At 46.8% G+C, this 21,477-nt stretch overlaps 1 protein-coding gene across 1 annotated transcript in view; it reads right to left on the bottom strand.

Moving 5' to 3' along the window:
* Nucleotides 1-3,202: 3,202 nt before the first annotated feature.
* The window catches only part of SLC45A2 (solute carrier family 45 member 2), a 28,850-nt gene continuing 10,575 nt past the window's right edge, over nucleotides 3,203-21,477 (bottom strand). Inside the window, exons 5-7 of the mRNA XM_078861870.1 lie at nucleotides 18,171-18,294; nucleotides 7,708-7,913; nucleotides 3,203-3,478 (exon numbers count right to left, since the gene is read on the bottom strand). Of these exons, the coding sequence (XP_078717996.1) occupies nucleotides 3,245-3,478; nucleotides 7,708-7,913; nucleotides 18,171-18,294 (564 nt within the window). The 3' untranslated portion in view covers nucleotides 3,203-3,244. The remainder of the gene's footprint in view (nucleotides 3,479-7,707; nucleotides 7,914-18,170; nucleotides 18,295-21,477) is intronic.

Here is a 21,477-nt window from a genome sequence, read left to right as displayed (position 1 = left end):
TCACCACGACGCTTGTGCCAGGTGATGTGCACCTTGAGGCCACGTGACGTGTCAACCACCCTCTGGCAGGAGGGCACGGGGCAGACCCAGATGCCACAGGTTGAATGACTGGGACGACTGGCTGATGCACCACCTGTGCCTCCTACTGTGCCAACTTGCTGTGCTTTAGCCACCCGGCGCTCGGCTCGTTGTTGTGAACGTCGCTCCTCCGCCTTCCGTTGTTGTTGGAGGGCAACTGCCTCCAACTGCCCAGTAGCAGCGTCCTTCACTAGCCTCCTCCTCCACAGAGGCCGATCTTGACACCGCTGGTACCAGTCATCGGCAAGTCCACTCAGCTCCACATCCTCCTGTACCACACCACTCCATATCTACTCTAGCTCGTGTCACACCCGTTTAGCCCCCTCGATCTGGCCGAACAAAAGCTTCATCTTCTTGGTTCTTTCGGTAAAGTCACGTAGAAGGGAAGTAATAAAATAATAAAAATAAAACAATAAAATAATTCTCACAAGAACCAAGAAGATGAATCCCTGCAGTCACGAAAGCTTTAAATCGAAATCGAACAAAAGTTGTTTAGGCATGCGGTGGCTGGGTATGCAGGCTACATGACCCAGCCAACGCAGCCTTGCCTGCCGGAGGAGCTCACCGATGGGATTTGTCCACGACTTTCAAGGATTTTTGAGCTCCTCACAATCCAGCCTGGCTAAACCCAGGATGGATCGTAGGCAGGCCAGCCTAAATGTTTCTAACCGACGAAGATGTTCCATTAGGAGGGGTCCATGTTTCACAAGCGTAGAGAAGGGAGGGAATGACTGTGGCCGAGAAGACCTGAAGCTTTGTGTGGAGCGATAGACCAGGTAGCTTCCACACAGCGTTATGCAACCGTTGAAAAGATAATGCCGGTCGACTGATTCGGAGTCAGACCTCTGCTGTTCAACTGGAGCCGGTCATGAGCACACTGCCAAGGTATGGGAAACTCTCCACTCTCTCCACAACTGCCCTATCACCAATTGGGAGTTGTGGGGGTGGAGTGTCCGATGGTACAAAATACCCAGGCAGGTACTTAGTTTTGGTGGGGCTGATGATAAGGCCACACCTCCTCTGAGTAAGCAGCAATTACCAGATCATCGGCATACATAACATGGTTGAGCAATAGGGAGCCATCCCTTGACCGCACCCGGACATCGATCAGCATCCCATTGTATCTGTACCATTATTATTTTAATTTATTTCTAACTACATGACTTTACCGAAAGAACCAAAGAGTATGGATTCCTGCAGTCACGAAAGCTTAACATCAATAATAGCACTAAATTGTTCATTTAACTACTTTAAAATTGACAGATGGGACAACGGAATAGCGCTGGCTCGCCACGGGGCTTACACGCATGGTACCTGGCTGCTTCTCTTAATCGTAAACCCCACGGTTTGCGAGCCAAATCCTTCACAAGTGTGCGTCCACAGACAGACGGACAGACAGACGGACAGACAAAATGCCTTTTATAGGTAAGAAAAGAAGATTGTTTGACGTGTATTTCGTACAAAGCATTTCGTATCACATTTTGGAATGGATGGTGAAACTATCAGGGAATAATGTGGGCAACATTTTATTTGTATTTGCTCAGTGTAATGCAATCGCGTACGAATGTTAATGAATATGCCGAGCCACGTTTGCCTGGCGGAAACAGAGTGAAGTGTATGAAGTTCATCCATTGCACTCATCGCATGTGTGTGAGTGTTGAACACAATTAACTTTTACTACAACAACAACAAAAATCACATCGGGATTGCTTCATCCAAAAGAAATGTAATCATCACGTGACACTTGCAGGACCAGGACAAAAAGCAGGTTTACATGACATTAGACACCCGCCATCGAGTCTTCCTTCTCTCGTACGGCGTTTGAACAAAGCAATTGGCTCATATACATCTAGAGTAGCTGAGGGGAGGCCGCACGTTCCACGTGTTGTATTGGGCAGTCATCGGTGATATGCGCGCAATGGTTTGCCCCTCACCTCATTCGCTGGGAACGCGGGTTTAAAAGGATGCCCTGCATTAGTATATTTTTTATCATGTGAGACAAGAGGAACTCTCACGACATCATTGGGTACAAACGATTTATGTACACTCTAAATTAATAATGAGCGTATTTCAAATGTTTTCGTGGGGTTTGCATCTCGTTTTTTAACTATGTGGCAACCATTTTTTTGCCTTTTGTACGCTTTTGAGTTAGTGATATTTCAATGTAGCTATAATTCTGTATTTTATCATCATGGGACCTCCTTTGTCAGTACCAAAATATGATCATAGGGTTTTCCCCTTTTTTCTGGCCAAACAGTTGTTAAGATGTTAAAACACCAAACTGAAACCTTTTACAAGGAATCATGTCTGCCTTAACCACAATGCTTGTGGTCAGAATGCAAACAAAAAACATACTCTGATAATATATGCATTGTCCTTGAAACCGATTGGTCCACACCAGAGACAGCTTTCTTTTGAGCCTCGTCTCAAACGGTGTTAGACCAGAGGACGCCAAAAGGCGTACAGCCCAAAGACAATGCACTATCTGTATTGTAGTGTAAATATAATCAACTGGAGTGGAGTGGTGGCGCAGTGGTTGACGCATCACTGTACGAACCCCGTCACCTGAGTTTGATCACCATCTACATTTCACAAAAGTGGAGAGTGATATCTGAACCAGTTGGGCTCCTTCTCCACCCCCTCACTGACTCACGCTGCCCAGTTTGGTGAAGTATGCACAAACAACCCACATGATGATAATGGTGAGGCAGTACCTCCATCCAGCAGTGTATTAACAAAGGACTTCATTACAATATTATTAGAAATATTAAACTGTTTCAACCAACTGAAAGTATGTGTATCTCTAGTCCCTTAAAATGTTACACGTCTAGTTTGGAAACTACAGGATTAATCATTTACTCACACACATTCCTTGTGTGTATGTATATTAAAAAGATGAAATAACACCTGGAGTATTAAAAAAAATCGAAAATAGTAACATTTCCATTTGACGAAACAAGGAATAAACCGTGTAAAATATGCAAAGCCTCTGAACTTTGCTATAATTGTCACGGCACGTTTCGCTTCAGTAATATTTGACACGCGTGCTGTTTGTGCCGAGCAAAGCGGCTAAAGTTTCCCCGCTCGCTGTCCGGATACATTCAAAGGTTAGGTGGTCGAGTTTGGTGTGAACACAGATTCCAAACGAATCATCTTAAATCACGGCTCAGCTTCGGATGAACACAGCAATGAAGACGCAGCCCAAGAGCGCGACGGCCGACCCCGAGATCGCTACGACCACCACGCTGCCAACGGCGTTGACGATCGCGCCCAGGCCGGCGCCGACCAGGATTTGCGCCAACTGCACCATGCACGTGAGCGCCGCGCAGTCCAAGCCGGCGCCCCGGTGCGCAACTTGGACTGCACTGTCAGACTCGCGCACGATGTCGAGCTGCGCCATCTGTAAAGCGCAACGCAGTACGGAACGGGCGGGGGGTGGGCACAGGTGAACGCTTTTTTAGTCGTGTGCGTGTGTGTTTCGTCGTCATCTCGGTCATCTCAGACAGTTGACCCGTGGCACCTGCTGGGTCTGCCCCGTGACCTCCTGCCAGCGGGCGTTCGACACTTCACGTGGCCTCAAGGTGCACATGGCCTCGGACAAGCGGCGAATGGCGGTTGCTGTTGTTTCGTCGTACGATCGTGACCGGTTTGCCGACGTCGAACGTGGAGTGGCCGATGGAGGGATATGGGGGAGGGCATGGAGGAGAGGGTTGTACGTGTGCAATACGTTCACATTCATTGCATTATTTTGTAAAGATATTTAGAATTTTGAAATGTTTTTTTACGGGGTGTTGACATGTTACACATGTACGCTTTGTGATCTTTCAATGAGGCGCTGTATAAAAATAGATAATTATTATGTGGCATGCGGAATGGACCCTCACACATTGTTTGTGTGTGTACTAGGGCTGAACGATTTGCTGAAAATATCTAATTGCGACTTTTCTGACAGATATTGCGATTTGATTTACAATTACATTTTTTAAAGTCAAGCTTCAGTTCAATATTCACTGTGTAACGGATTTAAAACATGTGATGGAGCATTACCACATGACACCATCAAAATATGAACTGCTTGATATATTCTAATGCAAGGATGAGAATTTAAAAGATATTAATTGCTTCCAACATGTATTTATTATGATTTTTTTATTGAAATAGAATAATCAAACATAGAATTGTTAAGTTAAATAAATAAATTTATAATAATACAAAATAAAACAATTCCAATAAGTAATAGGACTTTTCAAATTGCAAAAAATCGCAGCCTTTGCGATTTGCGAAGCGCATTGTTTCCAATTGCGATTTCGATTTGAAATCGATTAATCGTTCAGCCCTAGTGTATACCCACAGCATGTCACACATTGTAATACACATGCACTTTATCACACTGGTGCGCCTCTTAAAATACTTTCTTTCCCGTGTTTTGTTGCCTTATCTAAAAACTGTACAGAAGAACTGGCAATGGTATTGGTAAGCTTAGCTTTAACTGTCACTGAAATTGGTCCAGACATTCTGGAATATTTGTGATGATATTTGAAGAGTCCTTGGACAAATGGAAGGACAGACAATCTCAGGAGTGCATATTGGATCCACTGAAAACAACAGCTTATGACATGATGGGTTTGGAACCTTATTTCATAAGCCTCATAGCGTCAGGAGACACTGGAGAGGCCTGAGACTATCCAACTGCCACACCTGCTGAATAATTGGCTCCACTACTAAAATCCTATCGTCAAGTCAAAGTAGTTTCTTATGAAAAGCAATGGGCGTCAAAGCCTTTCCCCATATACACAGTGAGTCAGAGCTAAAGTAGAATGCACGGAATGCGAAAGCAGATCGTATTGTTACTCATCTATTCAGTAATAAAATATGGTTAAAGTTTGACATTGACTGTGCCGAGCCACCGTGTTGGCACAAGTCTATAATCCAGCATTGTGGAGGTCAGTGTTAGCGGATCGTGACACATTTTGTGGATCTTCCTTCCCATGGGCGTCAATGTACCATACCCTAGCTTATCAGGATAATGCAGTACAGCAAATGTGGACTCCAGGTGTTCCATCTGTACGGGGATAGAGTGTTGCCACTCACACTCATGGGTTTTCTCTGAGTGATCCAGTTTCTTCCCTCATGTAAACACTCATTTATTGGCTGATAACACCTTAATATATAGAGGACCGCAGAGCTTCGGAGGAGGGTGGAATTTGGCACCGGTGCACCGCATGGCTGCCTTAGCTGCTTGTCTGTGGTTCCTCACACTTGTGAGTCGTTTTCTCTTCCTCTCTCTCTTCGAGTGAGTATGCATTCCAAGTTGAAAAATGTATTATTTACCCAGACTCTTTTAAAGAGTTGTTTTGCTTTGGGTGCTTGGCCAACAAATTGTACAAGTTCAGGATTTTAAAAATGTGTGACTCCTGCAGCCATTAGAGGCAACTACATTCACCACATATATATTGATTTCTAATTTTATTAAATATGTTTTCAATTGTAAAAGAGTATGCCTTTTAGAATGGACAAAAGCATGTAATTATTATTTGCAGAAAAATAGGAATGTGTTATAACATTTTATAGCTATTGGGACACTATTCCAACATCGAGCCAGGCCGCTGTTGAAAACACTGGCAGAACCAACTGATCTCCAAGAGTAAAAACTCACACTTTAACTGCAATTCATGAACGCTTCAGTAAAATCATTCAGTTTTTTTTATTAATTGTAGCATCTTCGTCATAATAATTCCAAATATGTACCCAGGGAAGCCTCACTGAGTGTCTATTTTTTTTCGGAGGGACCTGTATTGCGATGGTTGGCCTAATACCATGAATGCGCACCTTGGCTTCTTGTGGATTGCTAATGAATTTTGCCATGTGGAAGTAAACCAACAAGAGGGGGAAACAATCTGCACTGCCATCTCCTGGCCATCTCAAAGCCCCAAGGCCTGGCAAAGCCACGGTGATCAACTCCACCTTTCGATGAGCACCGCAGCTCTGATTAGCACAACACACCTCTAATTTGCACAGTTGGTTAGATACGGTGCAAAAGAAGTTCAACATACGTACGACTCCAATGTCCGCTAAGAGATGCATTTAGGTTGATGTGGTCTTTGCAAAAACGCAATAACATAATTACGCACACTAACCATCTGCTCACAAACAACGTGCTTCTAGTATTTCTATCTTCGTAATAATATAAGTAATAATAATGGTGCTACATCTTCAAGTCTCCCCTCTTAAGAATCGGTCTCCTGTCGTATCCAAGCTGATAACTACGTTTTATTTTACCAGGCAAGGTCCACTGAGCTACTATAAAGCTAGTTTTCAGAAGCAACCTGACCGCAAATGATAGCTCAACGGAGTGTCGTCTTATTGTGTGGACATTTTTATAGCAGCCAAATACACCAAACGCATGTTTCTAAATGTGGAGGGGAAACCCGGAGGACCCAGAGAAAAATCCACGCGACTACGGGGAGAGAGAGACACGCAAACTCCAAATATACAGCAGGCCGTCAGGGTCAGGATCGAACCCACGACGTCCTGCGTACCAGGCGAGGTAGTTAACATCTCGGCACCATGGCGCTATCTCTCACATGCAGGCAGTTGTGATACCGATCTGTAATTTCTTCCAAATCTTGAACATCCCTGAACCGTTGCAGTGGGGCCGTGTTTATCAATCCTCATACCACGTTTTCAGATTTTTAATAATGGAATGTGCGGGCCTGATGGTATGTATATTTCCAAACCCTGTAATGAAGCAATACTACCAAATGCATTGCTAATGAATTTAGTCATGCATCCGATGCTGTAACATAGGCTCTTTCGCCGTTGGACATGTCAGAATATTTAATTTGTCTGCCTTCAATTCACGCTGCTTGCCCATATTCATATACATAATTGGGCATCTCTGAAAATGTTATGAGCAGCCTTTGTATATGTTTTCCATGTCGCATTTAATGGGAAATATTGAACTGAAGTCTCCATCAGTTCCCAGCGCCGTAGCAAGGGAGGCGCCACCCCAGCAGTTACTGCAGGTTGCTCACATTATTGGTGGGTGGAGGGGGGGGCACGGGGATATTCCGAGCTACAGCTGTTTGTTCTTTATATGGACTACTTAAATTCATAGATTATCGTTACTGACTGACCGATTGAACCAAATTCTAATGTTCTAGAAGGGCTGGAAAGCTTATACTGATTCAGATTTTATTTTTTATGATGGACTAGTATATAGTTGGTTATACGCATAGATCATTATTAAGTGAAAAATGGTTTAAATGTTCATGCTAAACACTTCAAATATGGTTGTCATTATTGGTAAACCAAATAATTTGCCTCTACAGTATGATGCTGCAGCCAAAATAAAGTGGGAAAAAGTCCGCTCCCGGATACTTGCAAACATTTATGTCGATTATAGCATTCAATCAATCTATATCCTAATTGTGTTAAAGGTCCAGGTAAGCACTGCATGTTTGTGTTTTACTCTATCCTGTACATTCTTTGTGATTCAAAGGAACATAAATATATATACCGAAAGACCCCAAGAATATAAGTATAAAATTAAATATATATTTTTTTAGAAAAAAAAATTCATATCTGCATGCAATCGTGCTACTGGGAGATGAGGTTGTAGCTACTTACCTCTTCCTCCAGATGATATTCTGCAACGAGGCTGTAGGGCACGGTGTATAACGTGCTGGACATGATCCCGAACACCGTGCACAGTGCCAGCGTGGAGTAGATGTTGGGAATGATGGCTATCAGACCAGTGCCAACACCGAAAGTAAAATATCCCAAAAAGTACATGGCTCGCAGACCCAGCACCGGGGTTAACCACTTCTGGCAATCTGTGGCACAAGGATATTAATTCATGAGTGTTAGCATTAAATGCCAAATACCCCCAACAACATTTAAGCATTGTTTCACAGTTGTACGGTATTCCTCGCTCCATTGTTTACTGTCAGTTGTGTGCAGAGTCACGTTATTTTCATGAAGCCCTCTGTTTTATTGTAAGTGCTGAGTTTTGATCGAGTTCTTGCTGTGTGCGCTGGTTAAATGTTTGAAATTTTGATGCCTTCTCTAAATAAAGTAAATGCCTTCCGTCTTCGTCGCATCACTTGCAAAAAAACCTTCCATAATAACAAGCAAGTCGTTATTTTTTAAAATGGAATTCTTTATTTCAAAGTGACATCGTAGCATTTTAAAAAAAATCTAAGTTTTGGCATTACACTCTGTACATTGAGTTTGGTTTTATATATTTAAAAAACTAATTCGCTGAAAATATCTTCCACTCCACAATTGTAGAGCTTTTAAGAAGCTGTGCTGGTTTCAGAAACTTGCTGTTATGCTACTGTAATGTAGTAACTTGGCGGGAGACGACCTTACGGGTAGCACACTCTTTATTAACACCAACTTATATTACACGGGTGGCTAACTGCAGCCTAACCCACGGGATTCCCCTGGCTACACCCACACGGGCTCTTACGCCCCGTAGCTTCTCGGAACCCACCCGGCTGGGGTGTCCGTCTCGACTCTGGGTCCCACAGCCTCGTCCCACATGGACGTCAGACCACGGGTCCCACAGTCTCGCCTCCGAGCCACACAGGGTCCCGGCCCTTACAAGGACAGCGGGACTAGGGGTCTCAGGGCCCTACCTCTTCAACTCCGTCTTCGATCTTCAACTGGTTAACAACTCCCCGAGTGCTCCCGCACGTCCCCCTTTATAGTCCTTCATGCGGACGTCGCTGAGAGCACCCACCCCAGTTGACCAATCACTGCGCGCTGCCCACGATCCTATTTCCCACCTTGTGTCAGCGCGCACAACCACGCACCCCGCGCCGCCCCGTGATCTCTCACTGTCGGTGCGCGTCAACACCACCACTACATCACCCCCTACCACATAGCTCGCAGCCGACCCGGCTGCTATAAAAAAAAATTTATTACCCCCCCCCCCCCCCCCCCGTGTGTGCTCCGTAACACAAGCAACAATCACAACAACACAACACAACAAGAACTCCGCCATCCGCAAGAATCAGAACATGCCACCGCAACAACAAGAACAATATGTACAACCCGGCGAGCGACAACAATAAATGTGTATGCAAAAAAATGACTCGTGCAGCGTCCCTTCATTTCCGAGCGCCCCTTGAACGGGACATTATACCGGGCAGAAGGGGAACGTGGCGGCGAGCTGCAATCTCGGCCCCTCCCCTCTTTTTTTTTTTTCATGAAAAGTGTCGTGTCTTAGCACGAGTCCGCCTGGCCGGTCCGTCGTACGGCACCAGACGCGGTTGACCGTCCGGTGGTGCCGGCAGTCCAGGAAGGCACGGGGCAGGCATCGGAGATCCGCGCGTGCCTCGGGGTTCCGGTTCACGACGGTCAACAGCCGTCAGGTCCGAGACACCTGGGAGTGGGTCAGGTGGAGACACGTGAGGATCAGACTGCGACACATCCCTCCCCGAGTCGACGGCCACATCACACGCTCGGTCGTTACGGCACAAAGGGAGGTCATGCGGTGCCGCGAAGGGTTTCAGCCGGGAGGGGTGTACGTACCAACGGCGTTTTTCCCATTTAATCTGGATACTCTGGGGTCGTGCAATACGCACGATTTCCACAGGTCCCCTCCATGGTCTCAACAATTTATGGGACGTAGCCAACGGTGCATGTGGGCAGTGCAGCCAGGCCTTATCGCCTGGTTTCCAATCGTGCGTATACACCTTTCGTGCATGCAATCTTTCGTTAGCGATCTGGCGAGACCTTAAATTCAACCTCGCAGCCTCTCGCGCTTCAGCCAGTTTGGCGATATTAAATTTGATGTGGTCGGCCAATTTAGATTTCGCACGTGGCTGGGAAATCCCCAGTTGGACATCCATGGCCGGATCGGCCTCCCGCCCATACATGATAAAAAATGGGGAAAACCCCGTCGCCGCATGGGGGGCCATTCGATAGGCCGCGAGTACCCCAGGTACCTGTAAGTCCCAATCAACCTGATCGTTGCAGACCTGTTGGCACAGAATAGAAGTAATCGTCCTGTTTAGACGTTCAACCATTCCATCAGTCTGCGGGTGGTACGGGGAGGTATGCACTTTCTTCGTACCCAACAGGTCGCACACCTCGCGCAACAAAACGCTCGAAAAATTCTTTCCTTGGTCCATCAGCAAGCGTTCGGGGGCGCCTTTGTCCAAAACATAGCCCTGGACAAAGGCGTCCGCCACTGCCGCAGCCGACTGGTTGGCGAGTGGCCACGCCATGGGCCATCGGGTGAAGTATTCTACGCCAACCAGTAGGTACTTGTTACCCCTAGGTGTAGCGGGAAAGGGCCCCAAGATGTTGAGCGCAACCAGTTCGTTCGTGCGCGAAACCTGAATGGATTGTAGCGGTGGATTAGCCGCTATTGGTGGCGGTTTTCTTTGAGCGCACCCCACACATCCCTTGAGGATGTTTGCCACGTCGCTCCCCATACCCGGCCAATAATAGTCCCGTTGGAGTAGGGCGAGCGTTTTATGAAATCCCAAATGCATGAGTCGTTCGTGAGCAGCCAGAACGACCCTACCCCGCATAGCAGATGGCACAACGAGCGTATGACGCCGGGACATATTGTCCCACTTCATCAGGAGGCCCTGTCTGACCACCCAGGAACCGACCCGCGTCTTCCCCCCCCCGGGAGCCTCTGCCTTCCGACGCAACGTGAGTAGGGAGCTGTCGGCCATTTGGAGACGGCCCCACTCGATAAGAGGCAACGCGAGTAACGAGTCCCCGCCCGTGGGAGCGGCGGGCGCGTCGACCCCCGGAGCGTCAGTGGCGGCGAGCAAAACTTCCGCGGGGACGGTGACAGGGGGTTTACACCCCGCCGATCCCAGAAGACATGCGCATTCCGAGCGAGGCGACAACCGCGACAAGGCATCCGCATTCGAGTGCCGCAATCCCTTACGGTAAATCGTCGTGAATTGGTAGTCTTGGAGGACCTCCAGCCATCGGGACAATTGGCTGGAGGGTTGCGCCACCCGCATTGCGTATTGGAGAGCCGCGTGGTCCGTACGAACAGTAAAATGACGGCCGTAGAGATACGGCCTGAATTGCTGTATAAAAAAAACGATTGCTAGCAATTCACGACGTGTCACACAGTAGCGTTGTTCCGCAGGTGACAAAACTCTGCTACCGTAGGCGACCACCCGTTCGACCCCCCCGACCACCTGTGAGAGCACTCCCCCGATACCCGTGTTACTGGCATCCGTGTCAAGCAGGAACGGTTGCGTGAAATCGGGGTAACACAAGGGAGGAGCCCGCACCAAGGCATCCCGAAGGGAGCAGAACGCAGCCTCCTCTTCCGGCCCCCAGTGAAACCTTACCCCTTTAGCCGTCAGAGCGTGTAGGCGCCTGGCCATGGTGGCAAAATGTTCGACAAAACGGCGGTAGTAGGAGGCGAATCCTATGAAGCTGCGGACTTCAGTGACTGAGGTTGGCTTTGGCCATGAGCTGACGCAGTGCGTCTTAGCAGGGTCTGTAGAGATCCCTGAACGGCCAACGATATGCCCCAAGTACCTGACCGATTCCCGAAGCAGGTTACATTTAGCCAGTTTAAATTTTAATTTAGCGGAACGCATCCTGAGGAACACCCCTCTCAATCGCTGGAGGTGCTCCTCGAAAGCCCGGCTGAAAACGATATCATCGAGGTAAATCAAACAGGTGTCCCACTGGAGTCCTGACAAAACCAATTCCATGAGCCTCTGGAACGTGGCGGGAGCGGAATGTAAGCCCATGGGCAATCGATTGAATTCAAATAGGCCTCCTGGTGTCCGGAAAGCGGTCTTTGGTTTCAATTCCTCATCGAGGGGCAATTGCCAAAATCCCGAAAGCAGGTCAAGCGTCGAAAAAAACTGTGCTCCCGCCAAGGCATCCAGCGACTCATCCATCCTGGGGAGTGGATACGCGTCGGCCATCGAGATTTTATTTAGGTGGCGGAAATCCACACAAAACCGCAAGGACCCGTCCTGTTTTTTTAACAAGGACGATGGGAGCACCCCACGGACTGGAAGAGGGCGAAATGATGTCGGCAGCCAACATGTCATTAACAGCCGACTGCACATGCTCCTTCTCGACTGGGCTGAGCCGGAAGGGATTCTGCCGAATAGGGGCCGCGTCACCCGTCGCTATGTGGTGGCGCAACAGGTCCGTGCAGCCAATATCGTACTTGTGTCTGCTAAACACGTCAGCGAATTCGAGTAGCAGGCCCCTCAACGCTCCCAACTGCACACAAGACAAGTTACTAGACCCAGCACACAACGAGTCCAACCATTCTGTCCCCTCCTCCAATGGAGGATGCGTATCGAGGCTAGAATCCGCATGTGCAACGAGCTGTTCATCGACGGGTAGCGGCGCCGCGTGAGCCAGCACTGTGCCCCGTGTAATTACAGCTGGCCGCGACCCCGTATTCAGAACCATAACGAACGGATCCCTGTCCGCCCGCACCATGGTCTGAGCTACCGCAAAGTCGAGGCCCCCAACAGCTCTGTTTGACGGCCCCAACAGAACACCTTGTTCCGCCGCATCCACCCCGAGGGGTTTTCGCAATCGAAGGGGTACCAACATTTGCGATCCCGGGGGCACCCGCACAGTCTGAGTTGCCAGCGCCTGAACCGTAGCACAAACCGTGCGTATTTTGGTAGGACTCGTTAAAAATGCAACCCGCCGACCCGATGGAAGCTCAATGCAGGCCTGATCGATGAGAATTTTAATGGACATTTTAGCCAGAAAGTCCGTACCCAGTAAACAAGGAACTGCCAGAGATGATGACACAAAAATAGGACCCGCCAATTTGATATCGCCAATACAAATAGTCGCCCGAATCTGTCCGATGATTCCCAAAGAACCCCCGTTCGCCGCGTAAAACGGTACGTCCACCGGAAAAAGGGGTCGACATTGGACGGGGAGGATGTTATAAATAAGGTCCGAAATGATAGTGGCCGACGCACCCGTGTCCACCAGCACCCGGACCTCAACCCCGTCAATAAAACCCGTTACTACGGACGACCCGGCCGACGCAGCCACTATCCTGTGGGCCAACTCGGACCATTTAACTGCTCCCGGGGCGTGTACGAACCCCCCTCGCCGAACCAAATCCCCGGTACCCATACGCGGTCCCCCCACCGCGAAGCGGCGACCCGAGTGTGCCGTGTATGTGGACCGAGCGTGTGGGGTGCCGCGACTTGCCGGGGTTAGCTGGGACGACTTGGGGCCTTGGTCGTCGTCCGGACGTGGTCCCGTGGCGCGCTGACGCGGGGCCCGGCACCCGGACGCGACCCCAAAGGCTGCAGTTGTAACACATGACGAGGGACGTCGTAGGTTTCGGTTGCTCCAGCTTGCGGGACGATCGTATGGGCGAACGACCTCCCGATCTCCACTCCCCCGGTCTCGACACGGTGAAGGCCTCCTCCCGAGCCGTAGCAGTCTGAGGCTCGGCGACCGTCGGGGCAGGTGTCGCGATCCCCGCCGATGCACAGACGACCGCCCGCTTGCGCTTGAGGACCTCGTGTGCGTGGATACCTGTAGCAACCCCCAAGGAGCAGATGTCCATTTCATCCGCCGTATTGATGGGGACTTCCAGGTCGTGAGCCAACGCCAGCAGCTGCTCTGTCACCATGGCGTCCTTCCCCTCCTTGTCCATGCGGGGAAAAGCGGCGTCCGCCAGGGCGAGCAGCGCCATGCGATAGGCGAGCGTAGTTTCTCCAACCATCTTACGCCGTTCGTAGAACTGGTGGCGACAGGTCGAGGGCGGTCCGAACACCTTAGCCATGAGATGTAGCGCGGCCTGGAGCGTTGAACGGGACGACCTCTTGATGTGCGAGGAACCTTCGTTGGAAGGCCCCCCAGTCGCCCCCGTCTGCCTTGAACGCCGTCAGCGCGGGCAGTCTTTGTTGGAAGACCTGGTCGTCGTCCTCCGATGAATGCTTTTCCCGCGCGCCGCTGTGGTTGACGAAAATGTCGGCTCCGTCGGCAGGCGCATGGTGGAGAGTTTTGGCGCGCGCCGATGACGCGGGCTGTGTAGAGTGGAGGTCCCCGACCACGTGGTGTCCACGCTTCCCGCCAATCGATGGTGGACCCTCAAAGATGGCGCCAATTTTAAAACTTTCGGCGCGGAGCGCGTTCTGGCGGGATCCCTCCGGCCGCGCTCCCTCCTCCAACCTCGTAGTCGTCCTCCCGCCTGCTGAAACGGTGATTTCTGCCAAAATTGAAGCGGCGGCGAACAGCAACTCCGCCAGGCGGGAGTGTGCATCCTGTAGGCCGGTGTCGGAGGCGAGCGGAGCGTCGGCCATCACCGCGAAGTGCTGCATCGGCGGCAACTCTTCGTCCTCGCCTTCCGAGGCTTGTGGCTCCGGTACGCCGTCGTCTTCCCGATCTCGCTTGTGGGTACGGGTAGTCTTCCTAGTATCCATCCTTTTGAAGACAGGTTTACTTCTGACGCCAGTTGTAATGTAGTAACTTGGCGGGAGACGACCTTACGGGTAGCACACTCTTTATTAACACCAACTTATATTACACGGGTGGCTAACTGCAGCCTAACCCACGGGATTCCCCTGGCTACACCCACACGGGCTCTTACGCCCCGTAGCTTCTCGGAACCCACCCGGCTGGGGTGTCCGTCTCGACTCTGGGTCCCACAGCCTCGTCCCACATGGACGTCAGACCACGGGTCCCACAGTCTCGCCTCCGAGCCACACAGGGTCCCGGCCCTTACAAGGACAGCGGGACTAGGGGTCTCAGGGCCCTACCTCTTCAACTCCGTCTTCGATCTTCAACTGGTTAACAACTCCCCGAGTGCTCCCGCGCGTCCCCCTTTATAGTCCTTCATGCGGACGTCGCTGAGAGCACCCACCCCAGTTGACCAATCACTGCGCGCTGCCCACGATCCTATTTCCCACCTTGTGTCAGCGCGCACAACCACGCACCCCGCGCCGCCCCGTGATCTCTCACTGTCGGTGCGCGTCAACACCACCACTACACTACAACCACTCTCCCCGGCGTCACGCTGTGAGCTCGCCCGCTCAAGGGAACACAGCGACCTGACACTCTGCGGTGTCATCACTGTGTGTTCTGCTCCACTGCCCTCAGTGAAAGGCCCCTACTGCTCATACCCAAAGCTGTTTCATTCCACCGACACCCTGAAAGCCAATTACTGCCTACGGACCGCATGCATCCAATAATGTCTATATATAAACATTGGAAGTCATTCATGTTCTTTTGTCAGGAAACCTTCACTTCTGTTGTGTCATGCTACCAAGGACATATCATTATACATGGATTTTTGGATTTATTATGATGATATGCACGAACGTTACTGGCATTTACGAGGGGTCCTGCAGTTGATTTTGTATTCAGCCACTAACAGTTAAGCAATGCATGCATTGTAGTGTTTATGTGCAATAAAATCACATGTAACATAAAAAATAAGGCTCTTTTTAGAAAGTTTGTGATTTGCAATTTTGGAATTGTCAGTTAAAACTTTCCTGAGCTTAAATATTTACAGCTTATCACCATATGAATAATTTTCGAAATTGGCCAATTAAAGAAAAGCAACAGGAGTGGATCTGCACAGCATCAAAATGCGACCCGTATCTCAAGGTGATAGAGGAAAATTGCTTTGTAAATAACATAAAAAGAACTGCAATTATTCTATTAATTGCCATTTTACATAAAATCAAACTTTTAAATGAATTAAAACTATTTAAATGAAAGCAATCAAGTGAATAATGCCACATTGTGGCATTTGTATACAGAATATAGTGAACCTTAAGTGCGATTCACTCGCTAATTTAGAATTTTTTTTTTTACAAACTCATCATTACGAACATTCGTCATCATCTTCATCCACTGTTGGATGAAGGTATCCTAATGCCGTCGCCATCCCACACGATCTTATGATTCCACAGTTCATCTCACTTCTCCACATGAGCTGATATCATCACTTAATCTCAACAGAAGTTGTTTTCTTGGTGAGTTTTCGATCCTTTGTTGCCTTTATGTCGCCAGTCTCATCCGTTAACCATCGTTCCTTTGAGTGATTTGTCCTGCCCAAACCTAGAAAATATTTCTCCACAATTCGATTTCTTCTCCCTGATCCATGCATTCCTTTTGCCTGTCTCACAGTGGAATGCCAAGCATGCATCTCTACTACTTCCATGTGCAATTTTCTATTTTGTTCCATTTTCTTTGTCGGTGTCCATGATTTCAATCCATACGTCATCGCAGGTACTATGCTCTCGTTAGAACATTGGCGTGCTGCTTTTCATGTTTAAATTCCTCTTTTTCAAAAGCACTAAAACCTCCTGTTCCTCTCATCATTTTTTTATCCCTGGCTACCTTCAATCCTAAATGGTGAATATTTTTCCCATTTTTGTGTATACCTTTATTTTACCAAGTATTTATTTGTAAACATTTCTAACTTCAGGGTGAATAACTACAGAGAGAGAATGTCTATATTTGCCTGTATTTTGAACCTCTTTCGCACCATACGTAGTCAACCGCGCTTATCAGAGGTGCGGGGGAAGGACAATACACTTATCATAAAAAGCAGTTCTAAAGAAAGTAGTTTTAAATATAGATTCAAAAGTGCATAGCTTCAGTGGTTTCCTAATATTGGAAGGTGGAGCGTTCCAGACTGCTGCAGAAACCCATCTGAAAGTACACGATGCAGTGACCATCTTTGTACGATGTCTCGCTATAAGTCGTTCTGAGGATAACCGGAGTTTGCGTGATGGTTTATGCTCCTTGACAAGATCCACAAGGTATTGTGGTTCATGTATTGTGATACTTTCTTGATGCAATCTCCGTGTAGCTGTTCCATTTTTTGTAAATGGGTTTTATAACTTCTACATTGTCAGTTAGGCCTTGGCTTTTGAAGCCCTTGGATCACTGCATCGATTTGCACCACAAGCCAATTGCCTTTTTCACAGTCTACAAAGGCTATACATGTTGGTCATTTGTGAAAATTCTTCCTTTCCAGAATCTAGTGTAGGTCAGCTGACATGTGGTTGGCCTGTTCATGGGGATTGCTAACCTCTGCATTATTATTTTGTTGTTGCTCTTTCAAAATGTTCATACAATCTACGGTATTCATATTCGTGGATGCATGGTTTTTTGAGTCGGTTTCATCACGAACGATCTAAGTACCTTTCTACGCGTTTAATTTCCGTCAACATTAAGTCACAAAAACAAGTCTGCTGCTTAAGTTCCAACAACTGATATCACTTCTTTCATTGTAGCCTACGGTTATCCCATCTTTTACTAAACCTTTCCCCTTTTCCATACTGGCAAGTGCGTTACTTCTTCCAAGTGTGACACTGGGGATTTCTCTCCTCTGCATGTGAAAAATTGTGGGATACTTTGTTGTTGTTTTTGCATGATATTCATCCACAGAACTAAGTAACAGCCATGGTGGAAAGCATGAGAGGAGACGTCTGAAAACATGCGACAAAAATGAAGGAAGATGTCACAGCAAACATTGGAGGCACGAAATCATAAAAACTACGGTTGATAATTGGCAATTCACAATTGGTTACCCTTCACAAGAATGATGGAACCATAACTCATCATTGCGATAGAATCCGAAGAATTATGAGCACAATGTTGACAGCGATTGAAGGTTATAATTGTGTCATAATTAAATCTTGACTTAAAGATTTCGTGACCACAGGAACATAATCTTTGGGTCTTTCGGTAAAGCCACCTGGTGACGATTGCTTGTGTTGCGATCGAAACGTCGTGATATTGTTATTATTTTAGTTTTTATTATTTTTTATATCTACGTGGCTTTACCGAAAGATCCAAAGAATGTTTCATAATTGTTGCAATTACATCTTTATGTTTTTTAGATAACCAAGCTTTGTAAAAAAAAATCACTGTACACATTGTTTTACTTTTAAGTTGTTTTCTTTTTTTAGAAAGGTATCCAACACAGTTGTAGTGATTCACACTTAATGTTTACAGTCATTAACAAACAGCAATTGCTCCAACAAACATGTTGGAATATGTGCGTGGTCAACTTCAGCAGCGATCGTTATTTTATGCGGCAATAATAATGGTGATAAGCGTGCGTAGCTGGCGCTCACACGAGTAGATGGCAGATGACAGAGCGTTGATGCACATCCCCCAGCACCCAATCTCAACCCCGTCCTCGTACAGCCTGTACTCGGAGGAGGTATGCTTGGCATATGGATCTCCTTTATAGACAATCTGTGGCACAAAATCCCAATGACGTTGATCATTAGGGGGGCGGCGGGGGGTGGGAAGAAAAATATACACCAACAACAAATGAAGCAATGGTTGATTTGCAGTTAATCCAGATCTCATACAGAATGAATGTGTGTATTTTTAAATGAATTTAGCATTTCTGGCATTGCTACTGTCTTGAATTAATTTTGTGATAGACTAGCATCCTTTGAATGTGACGATCCATCTGTCCCAGCTAGCCATCCAACACAACTTTAATCTTGCAGAGTCCTGGCTCTACTCTTCTCTTTCCTTCTCTGTAATGTATATTCTGATTTATCGTGATTTCTCATTATGTATTTTTCTCTTCTTGGTTCTTTCGGTAAAGTCACCTTCTACGTGACTTTACCGAAAGAACCAAGAAGATGAATCCCTGCAGTCACGAAAGCTTTAAATCGAAATGTATTTTTCTGTTTATCAATTCCTCTGTTCCCTCTTCGACGACTCACCCCCCTCTACATTCCTCCCCTTGCTCTATTCTACCTCACCCAATTCCCTCCCCCCTATACAGTATCTCCCACCTGTTTCTCTCTCACCTCTCACCATTGATCCCCTTCTTCCCATCTCCCCCTTCCCCATCTCAATCTATCTTGACTCTTCCTAATCCTGCCTGCCATTGGTTGTCGCTGTCCTCCGCTGTCCTCTTTCCATTTTGCTCGCTTTCTTTCCTCTCCATTTCACGCCCCATTTCACTCTCTTCACGCCCTCACCACTCCGTTCCTCTCGTCTCCCCTGTTTCTCTCTCCTCTATCGCACTTCGAGTGTGATACACATCCGGAATAGGGGGTGAGGAGGAGAGGTGTGATATTGCCGCGACGCATGAACCAGACTCAACGCCGTGGGATGTGGGTGACGTCTTTACCCAAACATGTGCGGTGACATCACCACGTGCGCACCTGCATGTCAGCCAACCAGGAATCGAGCTAGGCAGCCAGAAATCCAGCCAGCAAACCTTTTTTTAAATTTAGTATTAAAACTGTTCAATTACACAATGAGCCACATGTAATGTTATGTAATCTTGCTTACACTTTAGTAGAAAAGAGAAATGTATTTAATGCTTATTAGATAAATAGAATAACCACAAACTTTAAAGGATGTATTTTATATGACTGTGATTCAAGCGCGGCAACAGATGTGTGAGCCTTTGTGATATACAGTATTACTTAAATGCCCGCCTAATGAAAGCCCTCATTAATTATAATCTTAATTAATCCTCATTTCACGTTCATTTTTATCAGGTTCCACTGGCTTTGTGAGCACATGAATTATGATCTCTTTTCCCATTATTATTTTCTGTTCAGATGAGCTTATGTCTCAAGGAGGTGATTAGTATGCCCACATGTACTTCTGCTGCTCTCCATCACTGCTCACTTTGGCACTAAACAAATAAGTGAAACTGAACTATAAAATACTTTTTTATTTTGCCAGGTAAGGCCCACTGAGCTATGTAGCTCTTTTTCAGAAGCGACCTGGCCACAAATGATAGCTCAACGAAGTGGCTTATCATTTGGAAATGTATAGCAGACAAATACTCTAAACGCACATTTCGAAATGTGGAGGGGAAAGCCAGACGACCCTGAGAAAAATCCACGCGACCACAGAGAGAACATGCAAACTCCAAATATACAGGCATGATGGTTGGGATCCAACCCACAACCTCCCGTATACCAGGCGAGTTATTTAACATCTCGCCACGGTGGCACCCATAAGAGTGAGCGGCTCGCAATCGAAATATCGCAAATTAAAATCCTGATCGAGGGTTGACTCAGCCCATCATCCCTCCTGCGGTAGATAAAATTAGTACCACTTTGTGGGGAGGTCAACAGTGGTTATCATATGGAGAAACTCCACAAAGAAAAGAGGACTTTGCACTGCTGGCTCAGAGCTCTAGACAGGAGATAAGCACTACCTTAATGTTCATTTGACTAATAAATCACTTTAATGTAAAACAATGTCAATATTTTAGCTGTCTCTAGGCCAACATTAAATTGTTGAATTGTACATTGAGCAACTATATTTGACCAAGAGCTTACTGTAAATATATGAAAATGATCAATGATATTTATTTAACCAGCTTAGACTGCATTCAGATTTGCTAATTTCGTTTTCTTTCAAGCATATAGCTGCTCAGATTATATGTATTAAGGGGTTGACAAATACGAGTGTCTATTCATAGATTTATTCAAATATTCTTACATTCATCACTGTTCGTCTCTGGGTAGCTGATATCTCGCTAATGTGCTACATTGGGTATTCATGGCTCTGCAAACGCCACAACACGGCTGGCCAAATCATTTGTCTACGCACTCTGTTGATGTACAGCTACAATACAATGCAACAGTGGATTTACACCGCATCTAAATGCGACCAGTATCTAAAGATGATGCAGAGAAAACGTGCACGTATTTATCCTGCGGACAAAGGCAGTTAGTCATAAGCATAGAGAATAAAGAGAGTCTGAAAAAAGTGTTCTAAATTTATGCTACAGCTAACAATGATCCATGTTTACTGGAAGTATATCACAAAAAGGGGGAGATTCTGGCGTGCGACAGCATAACACAGCGGTGGCTTGTGACAAATGATTAGTGCGAGATGTGTCAAACAGAAAGTCCGTGTGTGCACACGCTAAAATACACGCAAGTAAATCCTAATACTCCTAAAGATTAGAATTTAAAAATTTAAATAAATAACTAAAAAGCTCGTGTATTTCAAAACTTTGGGTCATTATAAGTTGCCTAAGCCCCATCAGACAGTGTTTAAGATGCTTACAATTCAGATGTAAATGCCGAAGGGTCCAACTACCAAACTGAAGCAACTTATCATAGAGCCTAAGCGTACAGTGAGGGGAAAAAGTATTTGATCCCCTGCTGATTTTGTACGTTTTCCCACTGACAAAGAAATGATCAGTCTATAATTTTAACGGTAGGTTTATTTGAACAGCGAGAGACAGAATAACAACAAAATCTAGAAAAACGCATGTCAAAAATGTTATGAATTGATTTGCATGTCAGTGGGCAAACGTACAAAATCAGCAGGGGATCAAATACTTTTTTCCCTCACTGTATGTTGTGGGAGAAAATACAGTACTGAGGTCATTCGATCTGGCTACCTTGTTAATGAATGTAAACTAAAACTACCTAAACTATT

This window comes from Lampetra fluviatilis, chromosome 13 (assembly GCF_964198595.1).
Source record: "Lampetra fluviatilis chromosome 13, kcLamFluv1.1, whole genome shotgun sequence".
Lineage (NCBI taxonomy): Eukaryota > Metazoa > Chordata > Hyperoartia > Petromyzontiformes > Petromyzontidae > Lampetra > Lampetra fluviatilis.
Note: the sequence above shows the minus strand (reverse complement) of the source record. Positions and strands in the feature narration are given on the sequence as shown.